The sequence below is a fragment of the Oncorhynchus keta genome, chromosome 18 (genome assembly GCF_023373465.1).
Source record: "Oncorhynchus keta strain PuntledgeMale-10-30-2019 chromosome 18, Oket_V2, whole genome shotgun sequence".
NCBI lineage: Eukaryota > Metazoa > Chordata > Actinopteri > Salmoniformes > Salmonidae > Oncorhynchus > Oncorhynchus keta.
In genome coordinates this window covers 38479228-38495670 of record NC_068438.1, presented here as the reverse complement: position 1 = coordinate 38495670, position 16443 = coordinate 38479228, and the positions used below count along the sequence as shown (strand labels likewise).

The following is a 16443-nucleotide window of genomic DNA, read 5'->3' as shown; positions in this document are numbered from 1 at the left end:
AGGGACTGCACTTCACAAAATAGATGGCTTCATGAGGTGGGAAAATTATGTGGATATACTGAACTCTCATCTCAAAAAATTAGTCGGGATGTTAAAGCTTGGTCGTAAATCTGTCTTCTAAATGGACAATAACCCCAAGCACATTTCCAGTTGTGGCAAAATGGCTTATGTACAACAAAGTCAAGGTACTGGAGTGGCCATCACAAAGCCCTGACCTCAATCCCATAGAACATTTGTGGGCAGAACTGAAAAAGCCTGTGCGAGCACGGAGGCCTACAAACCTGACTCAGTTACACCAGCTCTGTGGGACGCTTGTGGAAGGCTACCCGAAACGTTTGACCAATGTTAAACAATTTAAAGGCAATGCTACCAAATACGAATTGAGTGCATGTAAACTTCTGACCCACTGGGAATGTGATGAAGGAAACAAAAGCTGAAATAAATCATTCTCAACACTATTATTCTGACATTTCACATTCTTAAAATAAAAGTAGTGATCCTAACTGACCTAAGAAAGATCATTTTTACAAGGATCAAATGTCAGGAATTGTGAATAACTGAGTTTAAATATATTTGGTTGAGGTGTATGTAATCTTCAGACTTCAAATGTACATACACAGTGATTAAACAACAGTATAGAAACAGTACATGAGGTGACCAGTGTTCAATGACTCTATATATATATATGGGGCATCAGTGTCAAGGTGCAGGGCAGACTACCGACAAGCTGGCTTGTGATGGCTGGTCAACAACAGTCTGATGGCCTGGAGATAGTGTGTTTCTGTGTCTGTGTACCGTTAGCAGGTGGTAGCCCACTGCTGCTAAATTGTTGCCACCAATTTCTGCTGAGACACACTTTTAAACAGATAGTCCTTAGCTCAAGAACTGGAAGTCTATGGGAACAGCTGGCATGTCATTGCACTAACGCCCCACTACTACCCTTACACCTCTGTGTGTATACTACTGTGTGAGTGCCTATCTGTGATAGCCAGGCAACTCACACGGTGGTATACACTATCTGTGATGAATCTCAAAAAATGACTAAGCCTGCCAATACGGGGCTGATCAGAGAGAGTGTTGGGGATGGAGACAAAGAGAAGTCTGAATGACCAATCCAAGGTGTTGAAAAAGTTAAAGAAACTACCTTTATTATGCTTTTATGACAATAAAATGCCATGATCTTCATCATAATCAACCTCAACTGTCCATCAAGTGAGTTCAAAACATGGGGATTGGTTTCTACGGTTACAGACTGTAGCACGATGTTCGTGTGTGGTAGTGCGAGAGGAAATTAAAGTGGAGGTGTGAAAGAATCTCAGAGGCATTTATACACACAACCATACCAATAACCAAACACACACAACGCTTCAACTCCAAGGTCCAGGTTGAGCTCAGTTCTGTTTCAATTCAGTCATAAATGGAAAAGTCCACATAGAAGATATACAGTTGAAGTCGGAAGTTTACATACTCTTAGGTTGGAGTCATTAAAACGAGTTATTCACCCAACCTAATGTGTGAAGCTTGTGGAAGGCTACCTGAAATGTTTCACCAAATTTAAACAATTTGAAGGCTATGCTACTAAATACTAATTGAGTGTGTAAACTTCTGACCCACTGGGAATGTGATGAAAGAAATAAAAGCTGAAATAAATCATTCTCTCTACTATATCTGACATTTCACATTTTAAAATAAAGTGGTGATCCAAACTGATGTCAGGAATTGTAAAAAACTGAGTTTAAAAATATTTGGCTAAGGTTGTATGTCCACTTCCGTCTTCAACCGTATCTACCATCAGCCTGAATCTTTCACATCAGCATTGCTACGGTGATTGATTTGTGAATAACCCTTCCCCTGCTGTGTTTTAGAGTGAAAAGTTCTATATTCAGAAACATTTTATGCGTGAAAAACTTTATTTATCAAAACACAACCAGCGGATATCTTTAATAAAACAAACACAATAAATGAATGACTAAAGCCTCCTGATGTTTCAGGGATCAAACAAAGGTATTCAGGCCCCTGACACATTTGTTTTGATCAAACTAAAGGCTGTAACTTTTCTGCATTTCTTTGTGAAGGTTGCATTAAAAACATTCAGATAACAGAAATTAACAAACCGGTTATTTGAACAAAAAACAGAGTGGAATGTCACTTACAACCCGAGGTCAAGGAATGTGCTGAAAACTGGCAATGCCAGAGGATGCGCGCACACACACACACACACACACACACACACACACACACACACACACACACACACACACACACACACACACACACACACACACACACACACACACACACACACACACACACACACACACACACACACACACACATGCCTAACTGAATAAATAGGTTTTGCAGAGACTGCGGCATTAGGTTAAGGAGAGACTAGCATACAGTAAGCTATGTATTATAAATTGTGGTCTGCAGTGACACTGACATACACAATGAGAACAGTCACAGAAGGAATCAGAACAACATGAATATGGGAAAGGACATCAAACCAAACGAAGAACTGGGTCCATTTTAAATCTAATGGAAAAAAAACATGATCTGGACTGAGACGGGGGAAAGTCATGTGTCTGTGAACAGGACTGAGACGGGGGAAAGTCATGTGTCTGTGAACAGGACTGAGACGGGGGAAAGTCATGTGTCTGTGAACAGGACTGAGACGGGGGAAAGTCATGTGTCTGTGAACAGGACTGAGACGGGGAAAGTCATGTGTCTGTGAACAGGACTGAGACGGGGAAAGTCATGTGTCTGTGAACAGGACTGAGACGGGGGAAAGTCATGTGTCTGTGAACAGGACTGAGACGGGGGAAAGTCATGTGTCTGTGAACAGGACTGAGACGGGGGAAAGTCATGTGTCTGTGAACAGGACTGAGACGGGGAACAGGAAAGTCATGTGTCTGTGAACAGGACTGAGAAAGTCATGTGTCTGTGAACAGGGAGAAAAGTCATGTGTCTGTGAACAGGACTGAGACGGGGAAAGTCATGTGTCTGTGAACAGGACTGAGACGGGGGAAAGTCATGTGTCTGTGAACAGGACTGAGACGGGGGAAAGTCATGTGTCTGTGAACAGGACTGAGACGGGGGAAAGTCATGTGTCTGTGAACAGGACTGAGACGGGGGAAAGTCATGTGTCTGTGAACAGGACTGAGACGGGGGAAAGTCATGTGTCTGTGAACAGGACTGAGACGGGGGAAAGTCATGTGTCTGTGAACAGGACTGAGACGGGGGAAAGTCATGTGTCTGTGAACAGGACTGAGACGGGGGAAAGTAATGTGTCTGTGAACAGGACTGAGACGGGGGAAAGTCATGTGTCTAATACCTTGGAGCCCGACAGTCCCACAACTGTAGTCCACATGAACAAGCATCGTCCTTCACCAGTACATGTTTCTGTACGAAGAGACTCTGTGTTTCAGATCCCGTGACACACACACACCTCAACAGCTAGCTATTTAATAATTCTGCTCACCATAATGTTTAATCAAAGCCTTTTCTTAAAGCTTAATTACAATTTTCCCCTCTCCATCTCTCAGTGCCCTGTTTTGCTTTTTTAGCATGTATTAATAGCGCTTCAGTCTGTATGGCTGAGGACTTGATGTTTGGGGCTGACGCCAGCTCCTCAGTGTAATGTGAATGGACCTTTATGAAGCCTAGAGGAGAAGCAAGAAGATCTTTGCTGTTTCTATATCACAGTGAGGGAGACGGGGAGGGAGTGACTGGTCTTGTGTTCTGAGAATGTTTCAAGGTCTTTGATACACCGTCTCTCACACATGATCACAGATACAGTGCAACAGATAGACTCTCTCACATTCTTTCCACACACACACACTCTCTCACATTCTTTCCACACACACACACACACACACACACACACACACACACACACACACACACACACACACACACACACACACACACACACACACACACACACACACACACACACACACACACACACACACACACACACACACGCACGAATGCAGAAGATTATATAGTGACGACTCAGTGGATTATGCTTGGGGATTAATTGTTTGAAAACTGTGTTCATTAAGACTACACAACTCAAGGTCCAAACCGAAATAGATCTAACACCCATTCCATAGTGCAGTTCAGATACAAGGCCTGCAAATATTGCAGATATAAAATATTACAGAAATTCCAACCACACATAACCCTTCCACCTGGGGTGTACTACTGTCTTTCTTCATATGGGATGAACAATTCTCTTCATATGGGATGAACAATTCTCTTGCTCTTCGTTTGGGGTTTACAATTCTGATTCTCCACGTTGGGAACATTTCTGGTTTGGCTGTTGATATGATCGGAACGTCGCGTAGGGCGGAATGTTCCGGTCCAAACACATTCGTCTTTGATCTTTCGGAGCAGGGGAGAGGGAGGGGGGGTATTTGTGGAGAGGCATAAAAACAGAATGTTTTTAACTCGGCCCGGCGCTATATCCCTCCTTTTGACAAATGAAGGAGGGCGAGAAAAACAACAGCATCACAGAACAAAGCAGAACTTCACAGGAAAAGCAAATAAATAATGTTGTCTTTAGGGAGGTGTGGGAAACTTGGGTCAGCTGGGTGGGGGGGTACGTGTGTGTGGTTGTGATTGGGCTAACAGTGCTGTTCTGCCTCTCCATCCTCCTTCCCCAATGCTCATAATAATGGCTGGAATGGAATGGAATGGCATCAAACTCATGTGGTCTGTGTATTTGACACCATTCCACCTTATCCGCTCCAGCCATTAACATGAGCCCTTCCACCAACTTCCTGTCATACACACATGGGGGGGTCATACCTCAGTGGATCAGCCATGTTGGGGGCTCAGGTAGTGGGGGGTCATACCTCAGTGGATCAGCCATGTTGGGGGCTCAGGTAGTGGGTAGTGGGGGCCATGTTGGGGGCTCAGGTAGTGGGGGGAGGGTCATACCTCAGTGGATCAGCCATGTTGGGGGCTCAGGTCAGTGGGTGTTGGGGGCTCAGGTAGTGGTCATACCTCAGTGGATCAGAGCCATGTTGGGGGCTCAGGTAGTGGGGGGGGGGTCATACCTCAGTGGATCAGCCATGTTGGGGGCTCAGGTAGTGGGGGGGGGGGGTCATACCTCAGTGGATCAGAGCCATGTTGGGGGCTCAGGTAGTGGTGGGGGGGGTCATACCTCAGTGGATCAGAGCCATGTTGGGGGCTCAGGTAGTGGGGGGGGTCATACCTCAGTGGATCAGCCATGTTGGGGGCTCAGGTAGTGGGGGGTCATACCTCAGTGGATCAGCCATGGGGGCTCAGAGGGGGTCATACCTCAGTGGATCAGAGCCATGTTGGGGGCTCAGGTAGTGGGGGGGGAGGGTCATACCTCAGTGGATCAGCCATGTTGGGGGCTCAGGTAGTGGGGGGTCATACCTCAGTGGATCAGAGCCATGTTGGGGGCTCAGGTAGTGGTGGGGGGGGTCATACCAGTGGATCAGAGCCATGTTGGGGGCTCAGGTAGTGGGGGGGGGGTCATACCTCAGTGGATCAGCCATGTTGGGGGCTCAGGTAGTGGGTAGTGGGGGGGTCATACCTCAGTGGATCAGCCATGTTGGGGCTCAGGTAGTGGGGGGGTCATACCTCAGTGGATCAGCCATGTTGGGGGCTCAGGTAGTGGGGGGGTCATACCTCAGTGGATCAGAGCCATGTTGGGGGCTCAGGTAGTGGGTAGTGGGGGGTCATACCTCAGTGGATCAGAGCCATGTTGGGGGCTCAGGTAGTGGGGGGGTCATACCTCAGTGGATCAGCCATGTTGGGGGCTCAGGTAGTGGGGGGTCATACCTCAGTGGATCAGAGCCATGTTGGGGGCTCAGGTAGTGGTGGGGGGGGTGGATCAGAGCCATGTTGGGGCTCAGTGGATCAGTGGAGCCATGTTGGGGGCTCAGGTAGTGGGGGGGGTTAATACCTCAGTGGATCAGCCATGTTGGGGGCTCAGGTAGTGGGGGGTTAATACCTCAGTGGATCAGCCATGTTGTGGGCTCAGGTAGTGGGGGGTCATACCTCAGTGGATCAGAGCCATGTTGTGGGCTCAGGTAGTGGGGGGGGGGTCATACCTCAGTGGATCAGAGCCATGTTGGGGGCTCAGGTAGTGGGGGGGGGGGTCATACCTCAGTGGATCAGCCATGTTGGGGGCTTGGTAGTGGGGGGTCAGACCTCAGTGGGGGTACATTTGGGTTTTGGCTGGGTGGAAGCAGGGCTCAGTTCATGACCAGAAGAGGGGTATGGGTGGCTGTGGGTGACTAGGTTTGTAACAGGTTGGTATGTGGATGGATGGCAGGGGAGCGCTACAGAGAGAGAGAGATGGAGATATAAACAGCAGTTAGTCCCAGAGCTGTGTCTCCCTGTCCCATTGTCTCTCAGCGGGGTGGTCTGGAGGGACAAACACAGTCACAGCGCTCGTGGTGCGTCAAGTGGACCTCCTCTAGGGCCCAGCTGACACCAACTGTCTGACGCCGTGAATAACCTCCCACCTCAGGAGCATACTTCAACACCTAGAGAGGGGGAGGGGGGAGAAGGGGAAAGGGGAGGACAGGCAAAAGGGGGAGGAGAGGAGGAAAAGTGGAGAGCAGAGGAGAGGAGAAAGGTGTAGGGGAAATGTGGAGGAGACGCAGGGAAGAAAGGGGGATGAGAAATGGAAAGGGCGAGGAGAGGTGAGAGAAAGGCAGAGAATTGAGAGAAAGACAAAGGGGATCAGAGGAGAGAAAAAAGGGGAGAGGAGAAGAGAGGAGAGAGAAAGGGGAGGAGAGGAGAGGAGAAAGTGGAGAAGAGAAAGGCAAAGGGGAGGAGAGGAGAAAGGGGAGGAGAGGAGAGGAGAAAATGGAGAAGAGAAAGGCAAAGGGGAGGAGAGGAGAAAGGGGAGGAGAGGAGAGGAGAAAATGGGGAGAGAAAATAACTTCAATGGAATAACAATGAGATGGTGGTTGTCTTGCTGCTAACTTGACTAGTTATCTCCTCCCTCCCGTATCAAACTTCAGAACAGTTATATTCACAACTTGCTCACACACACACACGGCAGGAGGGTTCTCTCAACCAGCTTCATGAGGTAGTCACCTGGAATGCATTTCAATTAACAGGTGTGCCTTGTTAAAAGTTAATTTGTGGAATTTCTTTCCGTCTTAATGTGTTTGAGCCAATCAGTTGTGTTGTGACAAGGTAGGGGGATATACAGAAGATAGCCCTATTTGGTAAAAGACCAAGTCCATATTATGGCAAGAACAGCTGAAATAAGCAAAGAGAAACGACAGTCCATTATTACTTCAAAACACATTTCAAGAACATTCCGAATTTGAGGTTTTTGGTTCCAAACACTGTGTACCTTTGTGAGACGCAGAGTAGGAAAACAGATGATCTCTGCATGTGTGGTTCCCACCATGAAGCATGGAGGAGGAGATGTGATGATTCTTTATCCCCTTACACTGTGTATAAGACAGTAGTTTTGGAATTGTTAGTTAGATTACTTGTTGGTTATTACTGCATTGTCGGATTTAGAAGCACCAGCATTTCCCTACACTCGCATTAACATCTGCTAACCATGTGTATGTGACAAATACAATTTGATTTGATTTGATGATTTGATTTGACTTGATACGCCGTCCCATCTGGTTTGGACTTAAGTGCCAAATAATTTGTTTTTCAACACATCTCCAGGCTGTGTAAGGGCTATTTGACCAAGAAGGAGAGTGATGGAGTGTTGCATCAGATGACCTGGCCTCCACAATCATCTGACCTCAACCCAATTGAGATGGTTTGGGATGAGTTGGACGGCAGAGTGAAAGAAAGCAGCCAAGTTCTCAGCATATGTGGGAACTCCTCCAAGACTGTTACAAAAGCATTCCAGGTGAAGCTGGTTGAGAGAATGCCAAGAATGTGCAAAACGGTCATCAAGGCAAAGGGTGGCTACTTTGAATAATATAAAATATATTTTAATTTGTTTAACACTTTGCTGGTTACTACATAATTTTATATGTGTTATTTCATAATGTTGATGTCTTCACTATTATCCTACAATGTATAAAATAAAGAAGAACCCTTGAATGACTAGATGTGTGTCCAAACTTTTGACTGGTAGTCTATATAACAGTCCCTTGCTCCAACCTCGACATGCGTCTTTCAGAGGGGTTGGGATAAAGTAGAATTCAAACTTCGTTTGGACCTTGTGTACAATTGACAAATAATATGATCTTAATCTTATTTGGTCAACGTGTTAGAGGGAGGCTACAGGTAGGAGACAGGAGACAGGAAATTACTGTCTCACACACACACCAAACCTCTACAGCATAAACAGAGAAGCAGCATAAAGAGGCAGATGCTTCCAGAAAATGTATCAATGACAGAATTGAGAGAGAAGACAGAAGAGGTGAAAAGGAAGGAGAGAAAGACTGGTGCTGCAGTGCTGTCTGATTGCCGATGCGGTGCTGTCTGATTGCCGATGCGGTGCTGTCTGATTGCTGCTGTCTGATTGCCGATGGGGTGCTGTCGGATTGCCGATGCGGTGCTGTCTGATTGCTGCTGTCTGATTGCTGCTGTCTGATTGCCGATGCAATGCTGTCTGATTGCTGCTGTCTGATTGCCGATGCGGTGCTGTCTGATTGCCGATGCGGTGCTGTCTGATTGCCGATGCGGTGCTGTCTGATTGCCGATGCGGTTCTAGGCCCAGAGTCTGTCTCTCTCCCTCTCTGATTATACTGTAGCTGGTTTATAATAAGATATATTTATAATGTCTGTCTGTCTGTCTGTCTGTCTGTCTGTCTGTCTGTCTGTCTGTCTGTCTGTACGTCTGTACGTCTGTACGTCTGTACGTCTGTACATCTGTACGTGCCCAGCCAGTCTTGATAAGAGCAGAGTGGGAGCTATAGCGGCCAAATAGGAAAGCAAGGAAACATGAACTAAGAGCTGGGCATCGGCCAAAGACGAAACACACAGCAGTCATATGAAGTCTTGGCTGGGCTACAGGTACAGCAATGGGTACAGGTACAGCCGTACCACAGCCATTCCTAATACTACATAACAGGGCATGGTGTGTGTACCTCATGTAGTTTGTCACTGGTCTTGGCCGGGCTGCAGGTACAGCTGTTCCAGTTGTCCGTCCCACAGGCACAGTTCCCCCCACAGCGCTGCACCAGTAGGCATCGTGGGAAGAACACGGCGTTGGTGGTCCTCAGCTCCTCCCTCAGGTTGACAGAGTAGTTCCGAGGTGTACAGCTGTAGCGCTTCACGTCATCATACAGACGGTCCAGGTCAACTATGGGGGAGAGAGAGAAGGGAGGGAGGGAGAGAAGGGAGGGAGGGAGGGAGAGAAGGGGAGGACAGAACATCATTGATTGCTGATTGCAATTTGTATTTACACTCAATACCTTTAAATGAACTGTATTGACAACATTGTTTAATTTCAACAAAGCATCTTAATGTAAATGCATGGAACTGAATGAGGAGGAGATGGGGCGAATAGAGAGGCTGGTAGGTAGGAGAGATATGAGAGTAGGAGAGATATGGAAAGAACACAGAAGAGAGAGGGGGGTTGGTGTCTGCTAGGTGTGTTTGTGTCTAGGTGCTAGGTGTGTTTGTGTCTAGGTGCTAGGTGTGTTTGTGTCTAGGTTCTAGGTGTGTTTGTGTCTAGGTGCTAGGTGTGTTTGTGTCACAGACAGTAAGAGCTCTAATCCATGTGTAGTGTGTCTGTGCAGGCAGAATATTCCTGGAGTGTTGGCTAGTGTGCTAGCAAGCATACCAGACAAGACTAGGCCCTATGGGCAGCATAATGTATGTATGTATGTATGTATGTATGTATGTATGTATGTATGTATGTATGTATGTATGTATGTATGTATGTATGTATGTATGTATGTATGTATGTATGTATGTGTGTATGTATGTATGTGTGTGTGTGTGTGTGTGTGTGTATGTATGTATGTATGTATGTATGTATGTATGTATGTATGTGTTCATGCGAAGACTAAATCAGGACACCATTTATCCGTGTGGAAACAGATGGAACAGCTTCTATAGTAGCAGCTATCATCAACCCTAACTCCTCATCATGTAGATCTGAGAGGATGGGTGTACGTGCTGTGGAGAGGGCTCTGACTAGCCTATCAGAGAGTGAGAAATTGTGCATCGAGACCAACAAGATCTCACGGTTTTACCAATTTGACTTCATATTCCGACGCGTGTCCACGTTTATCCAAACGTCAAATGAACAAGACCCTTGTAGCTGGAGCTTGAGGCATACGCCCACAACGCCCCAGCAAACCGCCTACTTGATGGTGAAAGTGCTCACCGTTGCCCTTAGTGGGTGGTTTTCAAGCCATCTCCAGACGTCCAGGTTAGCTGGACGGATGTTGAATTGCCTTGGATCGTGACAGCAGGTCTATGTTCTCACCGTGCTGACAGACCCTATACTGTCCTAATGTTGCATAACAGGGGAGGGTGTGTGTGTGTGTGTGTGTGTGTGTGTGTGTGTGTGTGTGTGTGTGTGTGTGTGTGTGTGTGTGTGTGTGTGTGCAGGGGTGTCAGTGGTCTAGGAGAATGAGTGTAATCTCCAAAAGGCAGTGGTGTGGAACACTGCTCTGATACTGGCTCTGAGAGAGCGCTCCGAACAGAATGAGTATGTCACTCACACACTCCAGAGAAAATGAATAGTGTGTGTGTGTGTGTGTGTGTGTGTGTGTGTGTGTGTGTGTGACCGCAAGTGTAAAGTACATGTGAGTGTGTGTGTCAGTATGTAAGTGTGTAAACAGGGTTACTGGGTTCTGTACACCAGGGAGAGATTGAGCTTTGCGTTCCTTGATTACATGGCTTCAGGAGAGCATAAAGATTGCTTTCAATAAGGTGGTGGTGGTGGGGGACAAAACGGAAGTGAGAGACAGGAGAGTGTGTGTGTGTGTGTGTGTGTGTGTGTGTGTGTGTGTGTGTGTGTGTGTGTGTGTGTGTGTGTGTGTGTGTGTGTGTGTGTGTGTGTGTGAATGAAAACAAAGCTAGGTGCTGACTAGGGAACATTTCTGCTCAGCTGCACAGGTTGAATTTCCAATTAGAGTGTGATGTGGGAAAAGACATGCAGCAACCCTGCTACTGCCACAACACACACAGATCAAATCATATTGGTCGCATAAACATATTTAGCAGATGTTATTGCAGGTGTAGCAAAATGCTTGTGTTTCTAGCTCAAACAGTGCAGTAATATCTAACAATTCACAACAATACACACATTTGAATGTAAAATAATGGAATTAAGAAATATATAAATATTAGGACGAGCAATGTCGGAGTATGTATGTATATATACACACATACATACACAGTACTAGTCAAAAGTTTGAACACACCTACTCATTCAAGGGTTTTTCTTTATTTTTAAATTCTACATTGTAGAATAATAGTGAAAACATCAAACCCATGAAATAACACATGGAATCAAAAAAAGCGTTGAACAAGTGAAAATATATAATATATTCTTCAATGTAGCCATCCTTTGTCTTGATGACAGCTTGGCGCACTCTTGTCATCCTTTCAAACAGCTTTAAGAAATTCTTGAAGGAGTTCCCACATATGCTGAGCACTTGTTGGCTGCTTTTCCTTTACTCTGCGGTCCAACTCATCCCAAACCATCTCAATTGGGTTGAGATCGGGTGATTGTGGAGGCCAGGTCATCTGATGCAGCACTCCATCACTCTCCTTCTTGCTCAAATAGTATTTACACAGTCTGGAGGTGTGTTGGGTCATTGTCCTGTTGAAAAACAAATGATTGTGGCACAAACCAGATGGAATGGCATATCGCTGTAGAATGCTGTGGTAGCTATGCTGGTTAAGTGTGCCTTGAATTCTAAATAAATCACTGACAGTGTCACCAGCAAAGCACCCCCACACCATCACACCTCCTCCTCCATGCTTCACGGTGGGAACCACACATGCAGAGATCATCCTTCACATTCTTTGTGTCTCACAAAGACAAGGAGGTTAGAAACCCCCAAAATATTTTGATTTGTTTAACACTTTTTCAGTTACTACATGATTTCATAGTTTTGATGTCTTCACTATAATTGTACAATGGAGAAGAAAAAAAATATTAGGAAAAATGCTTGAATGAGTGGCTGTGTCCAATATTTTGACTGGTCGGGAGAACAAAGGAACCTGAGTTTCTGTACGTTTCCACACTCACACCATGAGCAGTTAATCATGAAACATACACCTCCGCTGTTCTTCTTCCCGGAGAGCTTGTTATTCCTATCTGCACGATGTACTGAGAACCCAGCTGGATGTATGGACAGGGACAATATATCTGGAGAGAGATGGACTGAGAACCCAGCTGGCTGTATGGACGGGGACAGTACATCTGGAGAGAGATGGACTGAGCACCCAGCTGGCTGTATGGACGGGGACAGTACATTTGGAGAGAGATGGACTGAGCACCCAGCTGGCTGTATGGACGGGGACAGTACATTTGGAGAGAGATGGACTGAGCACCCAGCTGGCTGTATGGACGGGGACAGTACATTTGGAGAGAGATGGACTGAGCACCCAGCTGGCTGTATGGACGGGGATAGTATATCTGGGAGATGGACTGAGAACCAAGCTGGCTGTATGGACGGGGACAGCATATTTGGAGAGAGATGGACTGAGAACCCAACTGGCTGTATGGACGGGGACAGCATATTTGGAGAGAGATGGACTGAGAACCCAACTGGCTGTATGGACGGGGACAGCATATCTGGAGAGAGATGGACTGATAATCCAGCTGGTTGTATGGACGGGGACAGTATATGGGGCGGCAGGGTAGCCTAGTGGTTAGAGCATTGGACTAGTAAACGGAAGGTTGCAAGTTCAAACCCAGGTACAAATATGTTGTTCTGCCCCTGAACAGGCAGTTAACTCACTGTTCCTAGGCCGTCATTGAAAATAAAAATGTGTTCTTAACCGACTTGCCTGGTTAAATAAAGGTAAAATATATATATATATATATCTGGAGAGAGATGGACTGCGAACCCAGCAAGCTGTATGGACGGGGACAGTATATCCGTAGAGAGCCATGATTCAGTGAAACAGAGTATGTTAAAGTCCCTGATGTCTCTCTGGAAGCAAATCCTTGCCCTGACCTCATCTACTTTATTGTCCAGAGACAACATTAGCGGGTAATATAATCAAAAGCGGTGGATGGTGTACACACCACCTGAGTCAGACTAGAAGTCCACTTCAAATACCTTTTCTCTGCCGGTGGAGTCTTGGAGCAGCCTCTGGGATAAGTTAAATTGCCTGGGAGGGTACAAACAAAGGATCTAATTCGGGAAAGTCCATTTTCTGGTAGTAATGCTGGTGAGTTACCACCGCTCTGATATCCAAAAGCTATTTCCGACTGTATGTAATAACACAAAAAACGTCCAGGGCACATAATGTAAGAGATAACACACGCAAAGTTGCTAAATGAGCTAGAATCAGACCTGCCGTGTGTATTGGCGCCATCTTACCAAAGACACACAAACACACACAGAGAGAGAGAGATGCAAACACACATACACACAGATGCACACACAGATAAACACACACACAGATAAGCAGAAACACAGATAAACACACACACAGATAAACACACACTGACGCACACGGATAAACACACACACACAGAGATGCAAACACAGATGCACACACACACACACACACACACACACACACACACACACACACACACACACACACACACACACACACACACACACACACACACACACACACACACACACACACACACACACACACACACACACAGAACCTAGATTCACAAACACGCACTTTTACACAAACACAGATGTTCACAGTAAGCTCTGTATGGAGATACATAAACTCAACACACACTTAGCTTTGTACGGAGGTACATAAACTCAACACACACACATAAGAGTTGCTGACAGTAGTTGGAGTCTTAGCCAATCCCAACTATTTACTCCGGAACAGGAGATCAATCAGGTGGAGGGAGAAAAAGATGGAAGAGCAAGGAAGGGAAAAGGAGGGAAAAAGGAGAAAGAAAATAATAACAAGGGACAAGTGTGATGAAGAAATAAAGGACAAGAGAATAAGGCGAACAGTGTTGTGATGTGTCTGGTCCAGTCTGTTGAACACAGTGTTGTGATGTGTCTGGTCCAGTCTGTTGAACACAGTGTCGTGATGTGTCTGGTCCAGTCTGTTGAACACAGTGTTGTGATGTGTCTGGTCCAGTGTGTTGAACACAGTGTTGTGATGTGTCTGGTCCAGTGTGTTGAACACAGTGTTGTGATGTGTCTGGTCCAGTGTGTTGAACACAGTGATGTGATGTGTCTGGTCCAGTGTGTTGAACACAGTGTTGTGATGTGTCTGGTCCAGTCTGTTGAACACAGTGTTGTGATGTGTCTGGTCCAGTCTGTTGAACACAGTGTTGTGATGTGTCTGGTCCAGTCTGTTGAACACAGTGATGTGTCTGGTCCAGTCTGTTGAACACAGTGATGTGTCTGGTCCAGTCTGTTGAACACAGTGATGTGTCTGGTCCAGTCTGTTGAACACAGTGATGTGATGTGTCTGGTCCAGTCTGTTGAACACAGTGATGTGTCTGGTCCAGTCTGTTGAACACAGTGATGTGTCTGGTCCAGTCTGTTGAACACAGTGTTGTGATGTGTCTGGTCCAGTCTGTTGAACACAGTGATGTGATGTGTCTGGTCCAGTGTGTTGAACACAGTGATGTGATGTGTCTGGTCCAGTCTGTTGAACACAGTGATGTGATGTGTCTGGTCCAGTCTGTTGAACACAGTGTTGTGATGTGTCTGGTCCAGTCTGTTGAACACAGTGATGTGTGTCTGGTCCAGTGTGTTGAACACAGTGTTGTGATGTGTCTGGTCCAGTGTGTTGAACACAGTGATGTGATGTGTCTGGTCCAGTCTGTTGAACACAGTGATGTGATGTGTCTGGTCCAGTCTGTTGAACACAGTGTTGTGATGTGTCTGGTCCAGTCTGTTGAACACAGTGATGTGTGTGTCTGGTCCAGTCTGTTGAACACAGTGATGATGTGTCTGGTCCAGTCTGTTGAACACAGTGATGTGTCTGGTCCAGTCTGTTGAACACAGTGTTGTGATGTGTCTGGTCCAGTCTGTTGAACACAGTGATGTGTCTGGTCCAGTCTGTTGAACACAGTGGTCAGTCTGTTGAACACATGTGTCTGGTCCAGTCTGTTGAACACTGGTCCAGTCTGTTGAACACAGTGATGTGTCTGGTCCAGTCTGTTGAACACAGTGATGTGTCTGGTCCAGTCTGTTGAACACAGTGTTGTGATGTGTGGTCCAGTCTGTTGAACACAGTGATGATGTGTCTGGTCCAGTCTGTTGAACACAGTGATGTGATGTGTCTGGTCCAGTCTGTTGAACACAGTGTTGTGATGTGTCTGGTCCAGTCTGTTGAACACAGTGATGTGATGTGTCTGGTCCAGTCTGTTGAACACAGTGATGTGATGTGTCTGGTCCAGTCTGTTGAACACAGTGTTGTGATGTGTCTGGTCCAGTCTGTTGAACACAGTGATGTGATGTGTCTGGTCCAGTCTGTTGAACACAGTGTTGTGATGTGTCTGGTCCAGTCTGTTGAACACAGTGTTGTGATGTGTCTGGTCCAGTCTGTTGAACACAGTGATGTGTCTGGTCCAGTCTGTTGAACACAGTGTGATGTGTCTGGTCCAGTCTGTTGAACACAGTGATGTGATGTGTCTGGTCCAGTCTGTTGAACACAGTGTTGTGATGTGTCTGGTCCAGTCTGTTGAACACAGTGATGTGATGTGTCTGGTCCAGTCTGTTGAACACAGTGATGTGTCTGGTCCAGTCTGTTGAACACAGTGATGTGTCTGGTCCAGTCTGTTGAACACAGTGATGTGTCTGGTCCAGTCTGTTGAACACAGTGTTGTGATGTGTCTGGTCCAGTCTGTTGAACACAGTGTTGTGATGTGTCTGGTCTAGTCTGTTGAACACAGTGTTGTGATGTGTCTGGTCCAGTCTGTTGAACACAGTGTTGTGATGTGTCTGGTCCAGTCTGTTGAACACAGTGTTGTGATGTGTCTGGTCCAGTCTGTTGAACACAGTGTTGTGATGTGTCTGGTCCAGTCTGTTGAACACAGTGTTGTGATGTGTCTGGTCCAGTCTGTTGAACACAGTGATGTGATGTGTCTGGTCCAGTCTGTTGAACACAGTGATGTGTCTGGTCCAGTCTGTTGAACACCGTGATGTGATGTGTCTGGTCCAGTCTGTTGAACACAGTGATGTGATGTGTCTGGTCCAGTCTGTTGAACACAGTGTTGTGATGTGTCTGGTCCAGTCTGTTGAACACAGTGATGTGATGTGTCTGGTCCAGTCTGTTGAACACAGTGTTGTGATGTGTCTGGTCCAGTCTGTTGAACACAGTGATGTGTCT

General features: G+C 46.3%; 1 protein-coding gene and 1 long non-coding RNA gene across 9 annotated transcripts in view; one reads left to right on the top strand and one right to left on the bottom strand.

The window, feature by feature from the left end:
• Positions 1-2540: 2540 nt before the first annotated feature.
• On the top strand, positions 2541-3277 carry LOC127908766 (uncharacterized). 8 transcript variants are annotated; one of them, XR_008068363.1, is made up of 4 exons: positions 2541-2648; positions 2792-2862; positions 2996-3102; positions 3140-3241. It is a non-coding gene; the product is annotated as an uncharacterized LOC127908766 (long non-coding RNA). The 8 variants fall into 8 exon arrangements; XR_008068365.1 differs by having other exon boundaries at positions 2554-2648; positions 2756-2862; XR_008068367.1 differs by having other exon boundaries at positions 2571-2684; positions 3176-3277.
• Positions 3278-6204: 2927 nt separating this feature from the next.
• LOC118373507 (platelet-derived growth factor D-like) overlaps positions 6205-16443 on the bottom strand; it is a 75489-nt gene continuing 65250 nt past the window's right edge. Inside the window, exons 6-7 of the mRNA XM_035759642.2 lie at positions 9066-9280; positions 6205-6530 (exon numbers count right to left, since the gene is read on the bottom strand). Coding sequence (XP_035615535.1) covers positions 6396-6530; positions 9066-9280 — 350 coding nt within the window. The 3' untranslated portion in view covers positions 6205-6395. The remainder of the gene's footprint in view (positions 6531-9065; positions 9281-16443) is intronic.